The sequence below is a fragment of the Hypanus sabinus genome (assembly GCF_030144855.1).
Source record: "Hypanus sabinus isolate sHypSab1 chromosome Y unlocalized genomic scaffold, sHypSab1.hap1 SUPER_Y_unloc_2, whole genome shotgun sequence".
NCBI lineage: Eukaryota > Metazoa > Chordata > Chondrichthyes > Myliobatiformes > Dasyatidae > Hypanus > Hypanus sabinus.
The window spans coordinates 524,998-538,069 of NW_026779021.1; the positions used below are offsets into that span (position 1 = coordinate 524,998).

The following is a 13,072-nucleotide window of genomic DNA, read 5'->3' on the forward strand; positions in this document are numbered from 1 at the left end:
ACGTGGCCTATTCCGACCAGCACCTCTCCGAAGCAAACGAGCACACAGAAGTGATGTCGGAGACCTCAAGATACCCCAGACACTTCCCCGGAGTGACCACCGTAGGTGAGGCCTCCGTCGCCGACCTCGGAAATCGAGCCTGGGGCTCGGCTGGAGCGGAGGCCTCCGTAACCGTGACTCAGTTCACAGACTTGTTTCAGCCGGCAGCCCGGCCCTCTGGGATTAAGTGTCGGCTTTGGGGCCTGACCCGATCGACAGCCCGGGCCCTCGGCAGTTGGACATGGCAGTAGAACCTCCCCCCATCACTCGGCCCGACCTGGAGCGCCCAATGATGCGACCCGCCGATTGATCCCGTGGGACGTGTCCACCAACCCATAGAGCTGCCAACAACACACTGCATCGATGGAAATCTGGAAAGATGCACAAATTACCGAGGAAGCGTGGGGAAAGAGCTGGGCTGCAGGTCAGATTGAAGTGGAGGGGCATTAGGATCCCTCTGCCCAACGTCCTACTAGCTAATGTGCAAGCCATAGAGAACAAAGTGGATGATCTTAAAGGGAGATGCAGAACTGCTGTGAGTTCTGTTTCACAGAGACCTGGCTCTCCCCTGCCACCCCCAACTGTGCCATCCGACCAGAGGGATTTTCGATCCATCAGATGGACCGCACGTCATCTTTGGGCAAGACGAAGGGAGGTGGAGTCTGCCTACTGATCAACACTGCGTGATGCTTGGTCACAGTAGCACCGAGAAGCTCCTGCAGTCCGGACCTGGAACATCTGTCAGTGAAGTGTCGTCCCTATTATCTGCCACAGGAATTCACCTCGGTCATACTGACAGTGGTCTACATTCCCCCCAGGCGGACGTGGAGTGTGCTGTGAATACACTGTATGCCAACATCAGTGAACTTGAGACCAGGTATCCAGAGGCTTTGCTCATTACAGCCGGGGACTTCAACCGGGTCAACCTCAGAAAAGTGCTGCCAAAGTTATACCAACATGTCTCCTGCTCCACTAGAAACCCAAATATACTTGACCACTGCTACACAGCAGTCAAGGATCCCTACCGTTCTGTCCAATGACCTTACTTCGGAAAATCAGACCATCAGGCCGTACTCCTCATCCCGGCTTACAAACAGAAACTGAAGTGGGAGGTCACGGTGTCAAGTGGTGTCATGTTGGATAGAGGAAATGGATGAGGTTCTCCGTGACTGCTTTAAATCAGTGGACTGGTTAGTATTCAAGGACTCGGCAGCTAACCTCGATGAGTATGCCTCAGCTGTCACAGACTTTATCTGAAAATGCACAGAGGACTGTGTGTCTCGCAATATGATCTGGGTATTCTCTAACCAGAAGCCTTGGATGAATTATGAGGTCCAGTCCCTTTTGAAGGCTAGAGCTGTGGCTTTTAGGTCCGGGGATACCAGTCGCTACATGGAATCCAGGCGTGAACTCCAGAAAGCCATTAAGGGAGCCAAGAGGCAATATCGAGCCAAGTTGGAAGCCCAGGCTAACCAGAGGGATGCCAGTAGACTATGGCAGGGTCTAAATGAGATTACTGGGTGCAAAGAAAAGGCTGGGAATATCAATAACTGTAGTGCTTGTTCCTGACGAACGTAGCGTATTCTATGCAAGATTCGAACAGAAGAGGAGCGTCCCGCCCTCTCTGGATGAACTGGACCTGGTGGAATCGAGATTCATTGTCACCGAGGAAGACGTTAGAAAGACCCTCCTGAAGATAAATCCAAGGAAGGTGACGGGCCCAGATGGCGTCCTAGGACGGGTTCTCCAGGCCTGTATAAGCGAGCTAGCTGGAGTGTTTGCTGATATCTTCAACTGCTCCCTGCTTCAGACTAAGATCCCTTCGTGTTTTAAGAAGGTAACGATAATCCCGGTGCCAAAGAAAAGCAAGGTGGCATGCCTGAATTTCTACCTTTACTTTCTGAGAAAGCTGAAGAAATTTGGATTGTCCCCTAAAAACCTCAATAATTTTTATAGGTGCACAGTAGAAAACATTCTTCTAGGGTGCATCACAACCTGGAATGGAAGTTGTCCTGTCCAAGACTGGAAGCACCTGCAGAAGATCTTGAACATAGTCCAGCACATCACACAAACCAGTCTTCCATTCTTGGAACAACACACACAAAATGCTGGTGGAACACAGCAGACCAGGCAGCATCTATAGGGAGAAGCGCTGTCAACGATTCGGGTCGAGACCCTTTGTCAGGACTAACCAAAAGGAAAGATAGTAAGAGGTTTGAAAGTAGTGGGGGGAGGGGGAAATGCGAAATGATAGGAGAAGACCGGAGGTGGTGGGATGAAGCTAAGAGCTGGAAAGGTGATTGGCGAAAGTGATAAAGAGCTGGAGAAGGGAAAGGATCATGGGATGGGAGGCCTCGGGAGAAAGAAAGGGGGAGGGGGGAGCACCAGAGGGAGAGGGAGATGGAGAACAGGCAAACAACTAAATATGTCAGGGATGGGGTAAGAAGGGGAGGAGAGGCATTAACAGGTTAGAGAAGTCAATGTTCATGCCATCAGGTTGGAGGCTTGTAAGCGGAACAAGTGACAAGTGCTACACCTATCCTTACACTTCCTCCCTCACCACCATTCTGGGCCCCAGACAGACCTTCCAGGTGAGGCGACACTTCACCTGTGAGTCGGCTGGTGCGGTATACTGTGTCTGGCGCTCCCAGTGTGGCCTTTTATATATTGGTGAGAACCGACACAGACTGGGGGACCATTTTGCTGAACACCTAGTCGGTCCACCAGAAAAAGCAGGATCTCCTAGTGGCCACACATTTTAATTCCACGTCCCATTCCCATTCTGATATGTCTATCCATGGCCTCTTCTACTGTCAAAATGAAGCCACACTCAGGTTGGAGGAACAACACCTTATATACCGGCTGCGTAGCCTCCAACCTGATGGCATGAATATTGACTTCTCGAACTTCCATTAATGCCCCTCCTCCCCTTCTTACCCCATCCAACATATTTAGTTTTTTTTCTTTCTCTCTGCCTTTCACCCTGCCTGTTCTCCATCTCCCTCTGGTGCTCCCCCCTCCCCCTTTCTTTCTCTCGAGGCCTCGAGAGAAATACTTTCCCTTCTCCAGCTCTGTAACACTTTCACCAATCACCTTTCCAGCTCTTAGCTTCATCCCACCCCCTTCTGGTCTTCTCCTATCATTTTGCATTTCCCCCCTCCCCCCCACTACTTTCAAATCTCTTACTATCTTTCCTCTCAGTTAGTCCTGACGAAGGGTCTCGGCCCGAAATGTCAACAGTGCCTCTTCCTATAGATGCTGCCTGGCCTACTGTGTTCCACCAGCATTTTGTGTGCGTTGTTTGAATTTCCAGCATCTGCAGATTTCCTCGTGTTTGCTCTTTCTATCCTTGGACTCACTTTACACCACACGCTGTCGGAGCAGTGCTGTCAGGATAATCAAGGACACGACCCACCCAGCCAACACACTTTTTGTCCCTCTTCCTTCCAGGAGAAGGTTCAGGAGCTTGAAGATTCATACGGCCAGATTTGGGAACAGCTTCTTTCCAACTGTGATAAGACTACTGAACGGATCCTGACCCGGATCTGGGCCGTACCTTCCAAATATCTGGACCTGACTTGCATTACCTTACTTTCCCTTTTCTATTTTCCAATTATGATTTATAACTTAAATTTTTATTGTATTTACTTTGATTGTACTTCAGGGAGCGTGAAGCACAGAAGCAAATACCACTGTGATGATTGTACGCTCTAATATCAATTGTTTAGTGACAATAAAGTATTTGTATTTGTATTGGGAGGCAGGGTTTAAGGGTTGGCACAACATTGTGGACCGAAAGGCCTGTAATGTGCAGTATTGTATGTAGTGTATATGGATTTCAGCAAGGCATTTGATAAGGTACCCCATGCAAGGCTTATTGAGAAAGTAAGGAGGCATGGGATCAGGAGGGGACATTGCTTTTTGGATCCAAAACTGGTTTGCCCACAGAAGGCAAAGAATAGCTGTAGATGGGTCATATTCTGCATGGAGATCGGTCAACAGTGATGTGCCTCAGGGATTTGTTCTGGGACCCCCTTCTCTTCATGATTTTTATAAATGATCTGGATGAGGAAGTGGAGGGATGGGTTAGTAAATTAGCTGATGACGCAAAGGTTGGAGGTGTTGTGGATAGTGTGGAGGGCTGTCAGAGATTACAGCGAGACATTGATAGGATGAAAAACTGGGCTGAGAAGTGGCAGATGGAGTTCAACTCAGATAAGTGTAAAGTAGTTCAATTTGGTAGGTCAAATTTGATGGCAGAATATAGTATTAATGGTAAGACTCGGCAGTGTGGAGGATCAGAGGGATCTTGGGGTCTGAGTCCATAGGACACTCAAAGCAGCTGCACAGGTTGACTCTGTGGTTAAGAAGGCGTATGGTGTATTGGCCTTCATCAATCGTGGAATTGAATTTAGGAGCCGAGAGGTAATGTCGCAGCTATATAGGACCCTGGTCAGACCCCACTTGGAGTACTGTGCTCAGTTCTGGTTGCCTCACTACAGGAAGGATGTGGAAGCCATAGAAAGGGTACAGAGGAGATTTACAAGGATATTGGCTGGATTGGGGAGCATGCCTTATGAGAATACGTTGAGTGAACTGGGGCTTTTCTCCTTGGAGCGAGGGAGAATGAGAGATGATCTGATAGATGATATATATGACAGAACCATAGAACATTACAGCACAGAAACAGGCCTTTTGGCCCTTCTTGGCTGTGCTGAACCATTTTTCTGCCTAGTCCCACTCACCTACACCTGGGCCATATCCCTTCAAACCCCTCTCATCCATATACCTGTCCAAGTTTTTCTTAAATGTTAAAAGTGAGCCCACATTCACCACTTCATCTGGCAGCTCATTCCACACTCCCACCACTCTCTGTGTGAAGAAGCCCCCTCCAACGTTCCCTTTAAACTTCCCCCTTCACCCTTAGCCCATGACCTGTTTTTTTCTCCCCTAGCCTCAGTTGAAAAAGTCTGCTTGCATTCACTCTATCTATACCCATCATAATTTTATACACCTCTATCAAATCACCCCACATTTTCTACACCCCAGAGAACAAAGTCTTAACCTATAAACCTTTCCCTGTAACTCAGTTTCTCAAGTCCCGGCAACATCCTTGTAAACCTTCTCTGCACTCTTTCCACCTTATTAATATCTTTATCATAAGAGGCACTGATCATGTGTATAGTCAGAGGCTTTCTCCCAGGACTGAAATGGTTGCCGCAAGAGGACACAGGTTTAAGGTGCTGGGGAGTACGTACAGAGGAGATGTCAGGGGTAACTTTTTTACAAAGAGAGTGGTGAGTGCATGGAATGGGCTGCCAATAACAGAGGTGGAGGCTTTTCAGAACATAGAACAGTACAGCACATTACAGGGCCTTTGGCCCACAAAGTTGTGCCGACTCTCAAACCCAGCCTCCCATATAACCCCCCACCTTAAATTCCTCCATAACGTTTTTTAAGAAGCTTTTAGATAGGTACATGGAGCTTAGTAAAATAGAGGGCAATAGGTAAGCCTAGAAATTTCTAAGGTAAGGACATGTTCGGCACAACTTTGTGGGCCGAAGGGCCTGTATTGTGCTGTAGGTTTTCTATGTTTCATGCAACATTAAAATATGTACTGTGGCCTATGTTTTTAATGCAGACCATCATGTAACCATCAAAATTAATATAACCCATAAACTTCTAAGTCTTGATAATTCAGGTGCTTGCCTAACCACTTATTAAATGCTGTGAAGTAGTGCATTCCTAACACCCTTTAGAGTAAAAAGAAATTCTCAGATTTGCCCCAAAAACTTCCTACCCTTTACCTTAAAACCAATGTCCTCTGGATTTAAACATCACTTATGGAAAATCACTTCCTATCACCTAGACCCCTCATAATCTGTATATGTCTATCAAGTCCTTACTCAATTTCTTTCATTAAAAGAAAAGCAAACCATGTTGTAAATGAAAAGCTCCATCCCAGGCAAAATCCAGGTTAATTTTCTTTACACTTTCTATAATGTCTGAAGAAAGACAACCGGAATTATGGTAGATTTTTATAAAAAGATTACTCTAACTGTAGCTGCATCTTTTATGATGATGTATTATAAATTCCCTGCACTTATTTTCTATGTCCTTGCTAATGAATGAAAGTACCCCAATATGTCGTCTTCATCACCCTATCTATTTATGCTACCGCCTTCAGGCAATTCTGGATGAATATACCACTTTGGATAAGCACAGTATGATTCTTCAACTGCACAATACTTCAAAGATCCAACCATATATGTATAGAACATATACATTCTCAAGTAGCATTCTTAAGATTTGTTAAAACTTAATTTATTACTTACCCTGCACTAGAGGATAGGGACACATTGGCCAAATCAGACTCCTGAATAGCTTGATGACCTCCACAAGATTCATTCATGATATGAAACACCTTGTGCTTTCTATAGCTTGCTTTGTCAGAATATGATGATATCCGTTTTACCCTGGGCTTGGTTCTTGGAGAGTCTGGAGGTACTAAAGGCACACTACTGACAAGAGACAGGTCCATGGCGGAGGGAAACACATTAGTTACTGGAGCTGCCGAAGCCATGCTGGTGTTTGAAATTACAACTGACTTGTTCATGACACTAGATGACACACTCAATGTGGTAGTTGATAGCTGGCCACCTGAAATACAAACAGCACCTAACTGGACAGTTGTTGCTACACATTTGCTTGGTAATAGTTGACTACCTAGATGGTGGAGTTGACAGTTCCCTTCCAGGTTGGGTGGACTTGGTACAACTGGTAGAATGTCTGCTGAGGTGGAAGGCAGTAGGCATACGCTCTGTGTTGGAGACAGGGGTCCATTGTTAGGGTTATGTGATGGTTCTAGATGTTGAAGCATTCCTGCTCTGGACAGTGATACAGCTTGATCTGAATGACCTAAACTTTGTTGACAAGGTTTGATTAATAGATCGCTTATTGAGCCAGCGATATCTGTTGTCCCTAGTAACATGGGAGCAGCTAAGGTGACTGAACTTTGACCCAGAATATGCCCAGTTACAGCAGCAGCACTGGTTGCTGTTGTTGCTGCATGCATAGATACAACATTTACAACAGATTGGCCTGATCCCAATTCTGACACATTTCCAGCTGCTAAATGAGTGCTTTCTGGACCAATAATGTTTGTGGAACCAACTACCCCCAGTGTTTGCTGAAGCTGAGGTATAGCTAAAGGTGCCTGCTCAAAATACATCACAGCAGATTTTGGATGCTTGATTATGTTTGGAATTGTTCGCTGGGGTCTTGTGTTTGCAAGTGCTCCTAAATCCATTAATCCGGACTGGTTGGTGACCGCTCCAGGAACTTGTGATGGTGGGAAGTTTGCTGAAGTCATGTTAGGAACAATTTCTGAAGAGCTTGAAGTTTGCTGGTATGACGGTACTAGTTTCTTACCCTTTTTAGAAAGCAGCCGGTTTATTGGCTTTTTCTTGACTTGAATGGTTCCTGGATTAGAAGTCATGGCAGTGACAAGCTCTGGCCTCTGACTGGGCTCTGAACTTATAAGCTGAGGATCCTGAGGTGACTGGATCCCAATAAGGAGGCTGGAGGGAGAGATGCCACTGCTGGGCTGAAATGCTGTCAGGGGAGATCCCACAAAGGAATGTAACTGAGGGGGTTGTGATAAAGTCATCAACCCATTGCTATTGGTCATGCTAGCAGAGGTATATGTCAACTGTGAAGCTGGCAAGCTAACATTTAAACCAGTTGCCAAATCTGGGCTACATCCCACAGAAATATTCTGCCCAAGAATTGTGTTGTTGGCCTCTACAGATGCTTGTGCAGTTCCTATTGAAGGTGTCAGGTTTACTTTTTGTGTAACTCCACTGGGAAATGTCTGGAGAACATACAAAGGCTGTCCATGTTGATTGACAACAATGAGATTTTCAGATCCTGGTTTAGGGAGTGGTGTTGCAGTCTCTGTTGTGGAATTTGTGTTGGATACGGATCCAGAACTATCTGGACTCGTGACATATTTCTGACCTTGGGGTAGTATGGAAGGTGAAACAGATACTGCAAGGATAATTGGAGAGCTTGCAACAACCTCTGCCCGATTATGGTTGTTAAGACCTTGCTCCACCTGAGTGCAGTTTGAGGAAGTTAGCTCATCAGTATCTATGTGGCTTTGTGTGAACTGATCTGATGCCATATGACTTTCTCCAGATGGTTCTACTTGGTTCCCTAACAAGGAAACTTCAGATTCATTCCTTGTCACGGATTTCTCCCCAGTCACTGTCTCCTGCTTTTCCATCGTCTTAGAGGCAGGTAAATTTAGTACTGCTTGATCTTCCGATGGAATCAGATGGGCTGTTGAAATAATAGTCAAGCTACCATGGTTTTGGTTAGAAACAGTTGGGCTGCATGTTGTTAAAACTGAAAGGTCTGATGGCAACTCAAGCGGCAATTCAAATGGCTCCTCAGTAGGAATGGAGGCTGAAACAACACTTTCTACAGGTTCTGTGCTAGGCAACGGCTGGGAAAACACTTCAAACAGACTACCCATGTCCTTTCCTCTGTTACTAACCAAACCTAAACCCTCACTCAGTGTTATAAGCTCAGAAGATGATGACTCTGGGCTTTCTCCTAGTGCTTGCATAGACTGGGTATTCTTCAGAACAAAGTCCATAATGTCAGATGGGAGAATATTGCCACAATCATCACTGTTATTATTATCTGAATCATTAGCAGCCTTCAACAAGTCTGTATTGAAATTATCCAGCAAATTCTTCTCAGAAGGTGTGTTGGAGTGTTCTCGCCTTGGAGTGTCTAATGAGGTAAGAGAAACTTCCTCTAGGGAGTCTTGGCCCCGAGACTTCACTCTACTTAGTGGAAGACAGTTATCTAATTTTGAATCATTACCTTTCAGTTCAGAGTCTGATTTAATACCATGGTTCTCCTTCCCTGCATCAACAGTACCAGTGTTAATTGCTCCTTCAACATCGAGGCTTTCAGTTCCATTTTCTTTGGATTTTAATTTGTTTATCTCTGTTGCTTTCCTTGCTGTTGTGGTTACACTAACATCATTTTCTGCGCCATCATCAGCACCATCAAGTTGACTTATCCTGGGTATGTGGCAATCTTCCTCACCATCACAGAAAGTGCATGGCTCAAGTCTTCCTTCGCTATCAGATGTGATAACTGTTCTTGTGAAATTGTAATAGTATTCAACATCTTCATCAGATGAGGTAATTGGATCATCAGCTCCATCTACCTGTCCTTGAGCTGACTGCTCTCCTTGTTTTTTCCCATAAGAATCGCGATAGAATGGAAAATCTTCTTCACCATATGATTTTACCCCATAAAAGGGAGTCAGCCCAAAAAAAGTAGTTGAGCGTGCACGGGCACTTCGTCGGGGGTACCTCCTTTTGTTTGAATCATTGTCCTGAGTTTTGTTCCCATCACCACCTTTCTGCATAGTGTGACTTCCACACTGCAGGACATGCTTTTGAAACAGATTCTTCACCCTTTGTTTGTAGACCTTTTTGCACTTTGGACACCTCAGATTTTCCTGCTTGCTTTCTGGACTTCCTGACAATGTAGATGACATAATAGAGGACGAGAGCTCATTACATTCCTGAGAACTGGCTGACAAGGATGAGACCAGATTTTCATCAGGATCCTTACCCACATGGTAATCAGATTCTAAATATCCCTGGATTTCTTGTTTTTGTGAAGTATGCATTTCTTTTTTGTGACTATCAGGCTGGATCTTATTAGATGGAGGACGGATCCCTTCACTAATACTTGTAGGGTGATAATGTTTAGTGTCAGCAGACTTGTCATTAAATATATTTCTAGGTTCTCCTATAGTTTGAGTGTTCTCAATCATTCCAAGTAACAAATTGTTGGATACTTCTGGATTAACCTTTAGATCTGCAGCAGAATCAGAACATGGGGTTCCTTCAAAATGCTTTCCTGTTTGTATTCTATTGCTTCTCAGAAAATCTGCTGAGGTCACTTTAGTAACTGGCGTTTTCTCTGAACAGTTTGACCAAGGGTATTCATTTCCTGTAGTCACAGTAGGGCTAGACTGTAACCTCGTTCCTTCAGTGCCTTGACTGTGCAAGTGCTCCTTGCTTAATTTTCCAGCATGCACAATGTCCTTAGACTGCTCATTTGATCTGCTAGAATCCTTTTGATGAAAAGATAACATGTAGGTTTTTGTTTCTTTGGAGAGTGGTGTCAGTGGGTTAGAATTTGTAAGCAATGCACTGTTTTTCTGTGCTTCTTCTTGTACTGTACATGATGCTGTTACCCTGGGAACTGAGGTAGATGTCAGTGGTAATTTTGACATTGTCACTAAACCATCTAGCATACTTTCAGGTAGATTGGTCACAGTAGCAGAGTGGTTAGCAGATAAAATTGGAAAACACTCTTTAGAACTTCCAGTACATAGTGGCTCTGTCCTGTTCATCTGTAATGCATCATCTGTAAATGTATGGAAATCCCCTGGATGGTGTACAGGAATGGAACCAGCACCACCAATTTGCTGGCAGCTGGAAGGATCTGTATGCACTTGCAGTAGATTACCAAGTTTGTCTGACTGAAGTGCTTTATGAAAAGTTTCACCAAATTGGCTTCCTGGATGTGTATCCAATGATAAACTGAGGGAGGTCAGTGAAGATGTATCGATATTACCACTTGATCTTATACATGCTATGCCCATTTGGGAAGAAGCCATTCTGTGCCTGGAATGTTGTGGAGATACCGAGGTTGTACTATGTCTCCTAGAAATGGTACCCTGTCTCCCTGATGATAGTAAGGCATCAGCAAATGTGACTTTCTCATGAATCACTGTTGTGGGGCTCCCTTAAAAAAAGAAACAAGAAGGTTATAAATTGTGGATATTTCAAATCCTATTTTACTTATCAAGATGCGTGGACTGGATAAAAGAGTCATTTATTATTTTCTGTGGTTCCAAGAACTTGCAACACTGACAACAGAACACTTTCTACTATTTAATTAAGTCAAGGTTCATCCAAATTCTAATATTCCCCTAGCTACGAGTTCCAATTTATACCAGGTTTTATGCATTTGTATGCAGTCAGGTGAATTAAGATTATTCGACTAAATAACTCCCAGTCAGAATTATTCCAGATGATGAACGAAATACTATTTGGAAGTAGTCCAAATGCACCACAGCTCATCCCCGAAACTACTCTTATTAGTAGAAATGAAAGCATATGTTGGTGTACCACTTTAACAACGTGAAAATTTTTACTCAATATATTAAACAATGCATAAGAGTAACAGAAGTATGAAGGAAAGAGTATCTTAATATCCAGTTTCCTGAATTTCCTATTAAGAATCTTAGAGAGAACAAAAACAACTGAGTATATTGCCCTTACAGTCAGCAGTGCAATACAACAAAACTGTGGTAATCCAGCTGCGGGTTCAACAATTTCTTCCTCAGTACACTAAAATTCCTATTGCCAATAACCTAAGTCTATTTAATGACTTCAATGCTACAATCCTTTGTGCCAAAATATCTAAATAGAGAGACTGTGAAGAAGTGCACCACATTGGGTTTAAAAGTAAAATTAGAGAGGTATCATTCCGATTTTATAGGGCATTGCAAGGCTATACCTAGGGTCTTTGTACATGATACATTGTTGTGGCCATGTTGTATAATTGTGGGCATGCTGTGTTGGCACTGAAGTACAGTGACACATGCAGTCTGCCCATACAATCCTCACTGAGTTGCTTTTACGCAAATAACACATTTTACTGTATGGTTTGATGTAAATTTGATGAATAAAACTAATCTTTATCTTACTGATATTGTCTCCTTATTTACAGAAGGACAGCCACCATAAGAGGCAATCCAGAAGAGATTTACTCAGCTAATTCTTATCCTATTGAAAACATTCTTTTCAGTTTAGAACTATACATCCATTTTATTTGGGAGGGGGTCAGTGAGGTGGGTGGGTCTGACAAGAGAGATACTGAAATAGATATAAATAGGGAGGGCAGTCATTTATAACTGATATAATTTTTTTTCTCCCAATTTATAGAATTCTGTAATTCTCCAGCCTAGGGGGCTGTCAAAGCTCAGAGTAATTATTTTTAAAAGGTAGATAAATATTTGAAAGATCAGAAATTGAGGGCTTTTAGAAATGCCACAGAAGAGGCATTGAGCTTTGGACCAGATTCATTATGACTGTATGATAGAAGACTTGAAGAAATCCAGCAGCCAACTCTTGTTCCCATTGTACATTTCTGTGCGCATGCAAGGCAACATAAGGTACCTGGTGATGGAAGGGGTCTTGAACCTGTGCTTGTGGATCGACGAGACAAGGAAAAACTAGATTTATCAGTCCTACTTCCAGGCTGTAATCTAGGATGTATTGGCCCAGATCCATGAGAGATTGGGTGACGATCTGACATTTCAGATGAATGTATGTTTTGATTCTCTGTTGTGTCAACTTCTGTCAGAGAAACCAAGTCAATTGTTAGTATATGCCATAGGAAAATGGAATACTGCGGGATTACAGAATGACACAGCAAATACAGACATCTCATCACACAGCTAATAAGAGTTTTAAAAGTCCGTACCTTTAATGTATTGTTCGGTGGAGGTAAAAATTCTCCTTCAGAATAGATAGCTCAATTCAATTGACTGTACTTCTGAATGCAATAAGCTACTGATAAGAAAGACTCTTTAGCCCACTGAGTCCAAGTTAACTATTAAGCACCCACACTGATCTAATTTTACTTTTTTTTTCCATCAACTCCCCACAGATTCTGCCACTCATTTGCAGTATAGTGCAGGTCTAAGGAACTCATAAAATAAAATTTTATAAAGTATTTCAAAACTAATGAGGTTTCTACATATCAACAAAATATAAACAGCAGTAAACAGTAAACAACTAAATCAAATCAATGTTTGGTGCGATCACCCTTTGCCTTGTGATGGGCAAACCAAGTCTGAAGCAGGGTCCAGAATTGATCCTATGAACGGTGCTGCTATTGAGAGAGAGAGCGACAGAAAGGCATC

The 13,072-nt window shown here is 43.7% G+C and overlaps 1 protein-coding gene across 8 annotated transcripts in view; it reads right to left on the bottom strand.

Annotated features, from left to right (window-relative positions):
* LOC132386023 (histone-lysine N-methyltransferase 2A-like) overlaps positions 1-13,072 on the bottom strand; it is a 316,855-nt gene that overhangs the window by 62,939 nt on the left and 240,844 nt on the right. For 5 of the 8 annotated variants that reach the window (XM_059958301.1, XM_059958298.1, XM_059958300.1 and 2 more), the window contains exons 26-27: positions 12,324-12,503; positions 6,375-10,884 (exon numbers count right to left, since the gene is read on the bottom strand). In XM_059958301.1, the coding sequence (XP_059814284.1) occupies positions 6,375-10,884; positions 12,324-12,503 (4,690 nt within the window). The remainder of the gene's footprint in view (positions 1-6,374; positions 10,885-12,323; positions 12,504-13,072) is intronic. The other 3 variants (XM_059958303.1, XM_059958299.1, XM_059958305.1) reach the window with 3 other exon arrangements.